Here is a 9,586-nt window from a genome sequence, read left to right on the forward strand (position 1 = left end):
TGACAAAACATTTGAATAGTGGCAGAAGGATAGATCTGTTCGAAATGAAGAATCAGATGAACACAAAACACCTAATAGAACTGATGTGTACATTTGAAGGGTGTGAACTTGAAAATCACTTACATTTGCGTAGTGCATGAAGTAAAACCTACCGACATTAATACGTACAACAATATCAGATAACTAGTGGCCATAGATTTCATCCATCTGCAACTTTGTAATAAAGAAATCCATCATTGAGGCGTTTTAACTAGAAATCCAAAACAGAAGTCCATAGTCAATAACAACACTTACTCCGGCGAAAATCTCTTGTTGTCCTCTCACATCAAAATCCACCAACATATTTGTTTGGAACGGTTTTGGACCATTTTCTCTTGTACACTGTATGTGTATATTTTTTAACTAGACCTCTATCCATAATATTAGATTCTCCAATAAAAAAGTAAAAAAAAATAAAAAAAATACTTGAGAAGAGAAATATGCACTGATCAAGCACAGTTTACAATACAAAACAGTCAAAACAATTCTAAACAAACATGTCGGTGGATTTTGATGTGCAAGGACAACAAGATATGGAGGAAGCATTATTATGGATTATGGACTTTTGGCACTGGTACATATAAAGCTAAACTGCCTTAATGAAGTATTCGTTTCTTACAAACACTGGGGTCGTGTTGCATTATTATGATGTTTTTATCAGCTGTTTGGACTCTTATTCTGATGGCACCCATTCACTGCAGAGGATCCATTGGTGAGCAAATAATGCTAAAACTCTCAAAAGCTATTTAAATAAAGAAGTAAACTCATCTGTAGCCTGAATGGCCTGAGGGTGAGTAAACTTTCAGCAATTATGTAAACTACTCAGTTACAGAGATAGTTCACCTAAATATTAAAATTAGGTCATAATTAACTCACCCTCATGTTGTCCCGAACTTGAATGAACTTCTCTCTTCAGCTGAACATAAAAGAAGATATTTTGAAGAATGTTGACTTCCATAGTATAAAAAAAGCAAACAAACAATAATATACATAAACAAATTTTTTTGTATTTGGGTAAACTATACTTTTTTTTAATTTTTTTTTTTTTTACTTTATTAGTATAGGATAGTATAGAAGTGACATGAAGCTAAGTAAAAAAGAGAGCGAGGGGGGTGGGATCGGGAAAGGTCCTTGAGCCGGGATTCTAAATGCATGTCTTATGTATGTATATATTTGCAACAGAAAATTGCAAATAAATAAGTTTAAACAAGGGAAAACATTAAAATAAAAATATTTTAATTTCTAACAGAAAACTTTAAACTGCAAGTTTTCTGGGCCAAATCCAGATTTAGAAACTGCAATGCTTTAACACAGTGTGATTTCGCTTCTTGTGTAAAAGAAAGAGTGAGAGAAAGTTGGGGGGAGAGAAAGAGAAGGAGAGAGAGAGAGAGAGAGAGAGAGAGAGAGAGAGAGAGAGAGAGAGAGAGAGAGCGATGGGGGTTATATTTAGACAGAGGCAGCACATCAGGTGCAATGTAAGATTTCTGAAAATGGAAACAGCTCCCAAGGGGTGAGAGAACTAAATCTCGGGCGCTTTCATTATTTATTTTGTATCTAAGGCGTTGCATTGGGAAAAATCGCAGCAAGAGTGCTGACGTCCCTGTAGTTCCCATGTTAATGAACGTGTCTAATCAACAGAGCCCAGGAACCGTTCTGCTCCCCAGTCATAAAGCGCATGCCTGAGGAAGCCATGCCTCGAAAGCACGCTGTGATAGGCAAACTAGCAGTCTATGCTCACATAAAACAATGCCAATTCACAGCATGGCTAGTTTGTAAAGTAGTTAATTTACAAAAATACCTCTTACTAACAAAATGCAGATTTATCGTCATTAACCAGCAATGTCACGCCAAAGGAGATTTTCTTATTTGCATTCTATAAAGCATGTTAAAACCTGGTAAAGTACAACAGTGGGCATGCTATTGCATCTGTTTTCCACACCACCACCCACCCTTAGTTCTGTTGCTTAACAACACTCATCACACGAAAGCTGCTTTATATGAAACGCATAGATTTTTTTCTTATTTCCCTATTATATCATGAAGAACTCAAAAAGATGTGACCCCACTGCAGATATTGAACCTCAAGTTACTGTCCACCTTTCTTTGCTCTGGAAACTTTTGTAAAGATAAATGAAGCATGATCATATGGCTGGAGAGGCTCCAAACGACGCCATTAACAGGATGAACACAAACATGGAGACGGGCAGCGCCCTGCAGTTTCATAACTAGCCTCTGTCTCAGACATGATGGTTGGGTAAATAATAATATTCTCCTAAGTGATCAGAAGTGCCATCATCAGCAAATAAAAGTGGGGATAGTATGTGGGAAAAGTCATTCAAGAACCATTGTTTTGCTCCACTGGAAAATAGGGTTCATGCGAGCAGTTTATCAGAAAGTAAATAGCCACAGGCCATGTGTGTTATTAAAAACATGAGGAAAGGAAAGACATGGGGCAATCCAAGACAAAAGTCTTCCATTTTTATGAGGTTTTATCATAAAAACGATTTAGTCTCACAATATTACTTGGAGTAATAGTTTCATATTTTCGTTATTTTTGTAATATTTATTCATAATCTGAGATCATGCTTTCACCAGCACCACAAATTCTATCGGTCTCAGTCAGAATATGATTCTGCGCTGTCTCATAGCAACCTAAAAATAGAACTGTCCCTATTATGCTATATATGACTGAAATGGCTGGAACAAGTTACGGGTGTTTAATTGCAATGCAAACTCTCACAATAAGCTGTGGCAATGCTGATAGATAGATAGATAGCCTAGATAGATAGATAGATAGATAGATAGATAGATAGATAGATAGATAGATAGATAGATAGATAGATAGATAGATAGATAGATAGATAGATAGATAGATAGATAGATAGATAGATAGATAGATGATTGCTTACATAAGAGTGGGCATTTGAACTGTTCCAATCAAAAGAACATGTGTGCTATTGTCTACCTAATCAGTACTATATGCAGCTATTAAAATGCTGAGCATGTTACATCAAATAATTATTTTCTCTTGTTCATAACACATGGCAATTTTTGTCATGAACAAGATTATAGTATGACTTAATCTAAATTTGTGCTATGCCAAAATTATACTAATAAAACCACACTAAAATCAACATTTGTGTATACTGTAGTTATAATAAAAAAACATTCAAACAGAACTAGTTTAATGTTTACAGTCTAACTGGGCTGAAACGTCTTTAGTGTTTATCAGTATTTTCAGATGCTGAAAACAACAACAACAACAAAAAACGCTTATCTGTATTCAGTAGTCTATATTTATAAATGCATTATATATATATATATATATATATATATATACGGAATTATCTCAATGTACATATAAAAAATTGTCTCCCTTGTCTCAATGAAACCTAAAAAAAAAACCTAAAAAAAAAAACAAACAAACAAAAAATGGAATGAAAAATGTTTGTTTGTGTGTGCTCATCATGACAACATATGACAGGTTCACACCAGAACCGATTTATTTTTGTATATTCTGACGTCAATCAGATTCACGTTTCATTCACGAAGTGAAAAGGGGGGAAGTTATTTATAACCTCAACGTCTTAGTGTGATTCTTGGGTGCGCAAATAGGAATGTAACGATTGGTCTCTTGCGTTTCAGTAACAAAAGCAGTGGGGCTGGAGCGTCGTTGTGGCTGCACTGTAGGACTGAACCTAAAATAGGACAGTTCTGTATGGTCTGAACTAAATAACTACACGAGCTGTGCTGAGAAACTATGTCTCTCCATAGCTTGTAGAGAATATTGGAGAGCATTACTGTGGACTTACTCTACCATGATAAACCTGTGCGTCAACCAGGTAAGGAAATTTTATAACTTAATCTATTAAGGTGTCCAATTACCTTGAAAACGCATTAAACATTTGGACTAATTGTCTTATATTTTGCCTATTAAATGATTATTATTCAATATGTTTGATAATATTACAATCTTAAACGAAACTACATTTTAGGGAACTCATATGCACACAAATACTTTTTAGATAATAGAAAATACAGTTGAATACGGAAAGACCAACGTTCTGATTTACAAAGAGGTGGATACAACTGCATATGGAATTATTACTTATAAAATGATGAGAGAGGGTTTTATTTCCACAGCGCACATCGCAGATGTTTACTGATCTTTCTCATGTTCTCAGCACCATGGACAGTGCCAAATCGCTAACGCTGTGATTACCTGAAAACGCAAATAAATAACACGAAGCATGTTTAATTCATTCACACTTAACTAAAATTCATTATTAATCCTTTAATTCCGTCGTAATATTTCCGTGTGTAAAATCACATACAACCAGCTAAGTTAAGCCTGATTAAAACCCGTTTTGCTTTTTAATAAGTCCAAATAATTTCAAACGGTTATCAAATTATAACAAAAACAGACTGCTCTGAATATATTGTTTGGATCGAGAACTGGTTCAAGACAATTGAGGACGACTATTCATACCAAAGCAATTGCTTTAAATTAAATAAATAAAAAAACGATAAAGGTAAGATTCATCTATTTAATAACGTCGTTGAATGGAAGCATATCGTATTTTTGTCACTATATATTAAATCCTGATAAAACATTTATAAATATTGAGAACAGTCACTGATAAAATCAATTTAAACATTCATATATATATAAAGAAATATGTTTTGATATGCAACACATTTCAGAAATTTCAGTCGCATTTAGACAAACAACACGCAAATTCAAAGTTCCATTTGCACCTGATCCACCTGTCAGTTCAGCGTCTCTTCCAAAAACTCATTCCTGCGCATTCAGGCTGCCACCTGGTGGCTCTTCAAAACAAACAGCCTGATTTCATGCAACGTTTAACACATCAACATCAAGTTTCCTTATCGCTTAAATTTAAAGTGTTTGTGACATGGAAATGCCTCTGGGATCTGTTTGATGGCTGTAGCAGCAGTCTGCTCTTGCCTTGCAGGACTGAGGCTGATTTGGGTCCAGTCTGGGTGATGGCTGACGTGCTGGAGCTCAGGACAGATGGGAACTCTCTGCTGAAAGCAGTGTGGCTTCGGCGTTTGCGCCTTACAAGGCTTCTTCTGGAAGGTGGAGCCTACATCAATGAAAGCAACGATCGTGGAGAGACGCCACTCATGGTGGCCTGCATGTCCAAACACTCTGACCAGCAGAGTGTCAGCAAGGCTAAGCTTGTCAAGTACCTTCTGGACAACAAAGCTGACCCTAATATCCAAGACAAAGCTGGAAGGACAGCCCTTATGCATGCATGCAGCCACAGGGCAGGACATGAGGTGGTCTCACTTCTACTGACCAATGGGGCTGATCCAAGTCTGGAGGACCGTCATGGATCTTCTGCTTTAGTCTACGCTGTCAATGCAGATGATAAAGAAATCCTAAAAGTTCTCCTTGATGCCTGCAAAGCCAAAGGCAAGGAGGTCATCATCATTACTACTGACAAATCACCATCTGGAACCAAAACAACCAAGCAGTACCTGAATGTCCCTCCTTCTCCAGAGTTGGATGAGAGGACCTCTCCAGCACCATGTGCCTCACCATCAGAGATAGACCTTCATGCATCGCCATCTCCCAGCAAAGAGGAGGAGAAAGACACTGTATTCAATTTTCAAACAAAATTTAAGTCAGCCTCAATCACAGCAGCCAAACTTCCCAATGGACTTACTTCCCCTAGTAAGAAGCCAGTGAACCCCAAGAGGGCTCGTCTGCCCCAGCTTAAGCGTCTACAGTCAGAGCCTTGGGGTCTGATTGCCCCCTCCATCTTGGCGGCGGCAAATGAAGAAAGCAAGAGAGCTAACTCGGACGAAGATGTTGTCACGGGTGTCAACGGAATGAGTCTGTCCAAAAGAGGTACTTTGTCCAGGCATAACAGCATGGATGGAAAATATATCTTGTTCCCGATGGTGGGAGATCAGACCACAAAAATCTCGCCAACTTCATCCCTTCCGACATCTTCCAAAGCCTCCTATGAGAGATCGCTGGCACAGCACCAGCCCCTAGCACGACGTAGCACTGTCCCCACAGAACAGGAGGGCCCTGGAGGAAACCTGGGGCCAGTTAGCCTCAGAGACACAGTGTACCGGAGGAGACTGGGGAATGAACACTACGACTCAGACTCCCAGCTATACTCAGATTCCAGCATGCTAGACTCTCCTAAGGCACCTCTAGAGAGGAGGAAGCTCAATACATCCCCTCTTGCTATGTTAACAGGCTCACGAGAGTCCTTGGACAGCAATCCCAGTACCTCTTCACCTAGCACAACCAGATGCAGAGCACCTGGCCTACTAGAGCGGCGAGGCTCTGGAACACTATTGCTGGACTATATATCCCACACCCGCCCAGGTCACCTTCCCCCATTAAACGTCAACCCTAACCCTCCGATTCCAGATATAGGGGCAAGCAGCAAACCCTCATCCCCACTTGCAGCAGGTATCAGACCAATAGCTCCCGTAGCACCCAACTCACCAAAGAGAGGCAACCTCAGGACGAAGAAGAAGCTTGTGAGAAGGCACTCTATGCAAGTGGAACAGATGAAGCAGCTTTCAAACTTTGAAGAGCTCAATCATCAATCATGAAACTCAGTCTATGTAGATGTAGCAACTGTAACATTATAAATATACGTCTGAGATTTTGGATAATGTTGACGCTTAGGCAGGTGGAAAACAGGTGGTACCTGTAATAGAATTTTAGGTAGTTAGCATTGAATGTAGCCATTTAGGGCAAAGGGATATTGTATCAAGATGTTAATCTACTTGCTAGTTTCAAATAGCAAAAAGAGAATTTTTGAAAAAGCAACTGAATACTAAACTTTCTCTAATGAAAAAAAAAATTGATAAAAAAAATTAAATCTCACAGATGCATAAAGAGCTTATTGTCTATAAAAGGTATTTAAAGATGCAACCTGTTAAAGGTTAGTTTAGATTTAATATATAATGTAATGTTATAGTGGAAACTTAGGCAGTCTCTCAAAATAGATGTTGGTGTAAATGGGATTTACAACAGTCACAAAAATTCAACAAAGAAGTGTGCAATTTTCCATTCCGCAACAAAGGTAGTTTTTGTCCTCTTACAGAGTAGGTGAGAGAGTGTGCTATTATTCTCTTGCGTATGAAGATTGAATTTGACAGCTTGACTACAGCTAGTTCTAAGCACGGCTCTTCTGCTGCAAACACAAACAGAGACAGAAATATCTGTATATCTTCAAAGTCTAGACATCTCTCCATGAGATTCATTAAGGCAGACAGGAGAGTGAATGCAAAACCAGACTGTCAAAATGGAGTCGGAGAGGTCAGCAGATCATACCCATTAAAAGAGAGCATTCCATTGGCTCATGATTATAAAGCTGGAAGTCCAGCAAGAAAAGCTAATCTGGTTGAGAACTGTAGCAAGAAAGAGGAGATGCAAGAGATATTTTTCTCTTATCACTATACATACAATACAGTATGTTAGCTTTTTAATGTTGATGTTAATAACAGCTCTGTGCAGATGTATCATTACATGCATATCTTATCTAGATTCTGTAAGAAATACTGACCATCTGTGAGCAAATTATAGGGAAATATGTCTCTTGTAATTGATTACATCCTACGTCAGTTGCAATAATACATGCAACATTGCAAGTTTAATTATTACTTACTCCTTAAAGCAAAGATGATTCATATAGTCGTAGAGCCCTTAGTTAACCTTGTTAGGTTGGCAGTCTTTACATATATAAAGTGTCAGTTCATTCCATGATGAGATTGAATGTTTGTAGCTAATTAGTGTATAGTGCCTTTGAGGGAAAGTAAAAGGTGTTCTGCATCACAGATTACTTTTAATAAAATATTATTAAGCAGCATTTGAATCACAATATTAGAATCAGTATGCTGCAAGTAAGAAATCACATGACATGAAGTATAATGATGACAACAAAAATGGCCAAATAATACTTCGATCACAGCCTATCATAAGATATTTAGATAAAGTCTGTAGCGGAACATGCCTTGTGATAAACCAATGACTATTGTACAGACAAATGTGAACGTAGGTATATCCATTTGTCAGCCAATGTTATGTGGTAGAACTAATGTGCCCATGTTACTTTTTGTGCAAATGCAAAGTGCTTCAGATTCATTGCTGCTATAATGTTTAAGAGCCACTTGACTGCATAAGGCTGTCAAATAATAAATGTTTTGTAGTACTAGAGTTAGCTGGCTAACTCCTCACTCATTTCCCCTGAATTTAGACATTAAACATAAGCAATCAACAGATGCATTTAGACCTGGTCTGTGATGCATATGACATAAATATATGGGTCACTAATAATAATTATATTAATAATAATAACAATTTATAATTCATAACTGCTGGCATTCATGCAATTCAATAGTAAAAATTGAAAAAAGTTAAATTTAACGAGCCCCAAATGAGAGCACGTCAAAAGGTTTTATCACAACTGTCTTATATTAAAACTGTGAGGCATACTATTGGTTGCGCTCATGTTTACATTGTTTGATGCATAGTATTTTTGTATGTAGTTTCTTGTATATTTTGAATAAATGTCTGTGACAATCTGTACAATCTAACTGGTCTTTCTAATCTCAAAGTCTGACATTTTAAATGATCGTGAAGCCACCTGTTATGTTGAACAGGACAGACCAATCGTTGCAGCATTCAGATCCCTAGTCTCCAGTCTGTGTCATTCTTCTGCCCCTAAAGGATCTACTGGTTTAGATTAGAAGTCTCTGTGGTCATAAAAAGTAAAAACTTGTAGGTTAAATTGATTGTATATTTCAGGGATGTAACAACATGGACATCTCGTGAGATGACACCTTTACCTGTACTAGTTTCTTTTTCCAGATCTAATCCACTGTAGAATGTAAAGTCGTTGGCAATCCTAATAAAGTACATTAAGGGATTGTAGAAGATGCTCTTCCAAAGGAGGCCTACAGTTTGGGCTATACGTATTTGTTTCTACAGTGAACGAATGATACTAGCATGAAAAATGCACACGGAAAGCTAGAATGGGTGTTGCAAAAACAAATAAAATGTGATGTCTTTAGCTGTCAGCTTGAACCAAGACATGTTCACTGACAGAACTGCCACTCACTAGCTCATTTATTTTTTGCTTGTTTTTCACATAACTTTCTGTAAACTCTAAGTGTTGTAAGTTAAAATCCCTGGATAACCTGTAAGGTTTAAGGTTTAGCATGTACTATATTTACATTATGATTCATTGTTGACTAAGCTGCCTCCTTGGTTGCCCATAGTGTTCCTAAAGCAGTAATTCCATAAACAGGTTGTTGTAAAATAACTTAATAACTGCTGTTTATTTACACTGGGATGTTATAAAGCACAAACAAGACGTTTGTTATGTGTGATAAAGTGATACAAATAATCTAGCACAGACCACTCATAATACTGGATGTGTAACATACTACAAGAGAACTAAAAATAATCAATGTAGGTGTATAGTATATTTTTTATTATGTTACATACTATAAACTAAACTGGAAACCTTTCCTCATCTTCGCCAAAAAA

General features: G+C 37.3%; 1 protein-coding gene across 1 annotated transcript; it reads left to right on the forward strand.

Moving 5' to 3' along the window:
- The first annotated feature begins 3,622 nt into the window (after nt 1-3,622).
- LOC109063948 (ankyrin repeat domain-containing protein 34C-like) lies at nt 3,623-7,235 on the forward strand. Its single transcript, XM_019080959.2, has 2 exons — nt 3,623-3,881; nt 5,016-7,235. The coding sequence occupies exon 2, from the start codon at nt 5,047-5,049 to the stop codon at nt 6,640-6,642; it is 1,596 nt and encodes a 531-aa protein (XP_018936504.1). The 5' UTR covers nt 3,623-3,881; nt 5,016-5,046; the 3' UTR covers nt 6,643-7,235.
- Nucleotides 7,236-9,586: the final 2,351 nt, after the last annotated feature.

The sequence above is a fragment of the Cyprinus carpio genome, chromosome B18 (genome assembly GCF_018340385.1).
Source record: "Cyprinus carpio isolate SPL01 chromosome B18, ASM1834038v1, whole genome shotgun sequence".
NCBI lineage: Eukaryota > Metazoa > Chordata > Actinopteri > Cypriniformes > Cyprinidae > Cyprinus > Cyprinus carpio.

Coding starts and splice junctions, on each gene's coding strand:
- LOC109063948 (XM_019080959.2), top strand. CDS start 5,047: ATGGCTGACGTGCTGGAGCTCAGGACAGATGGGAACTCTCTGCTGAAA.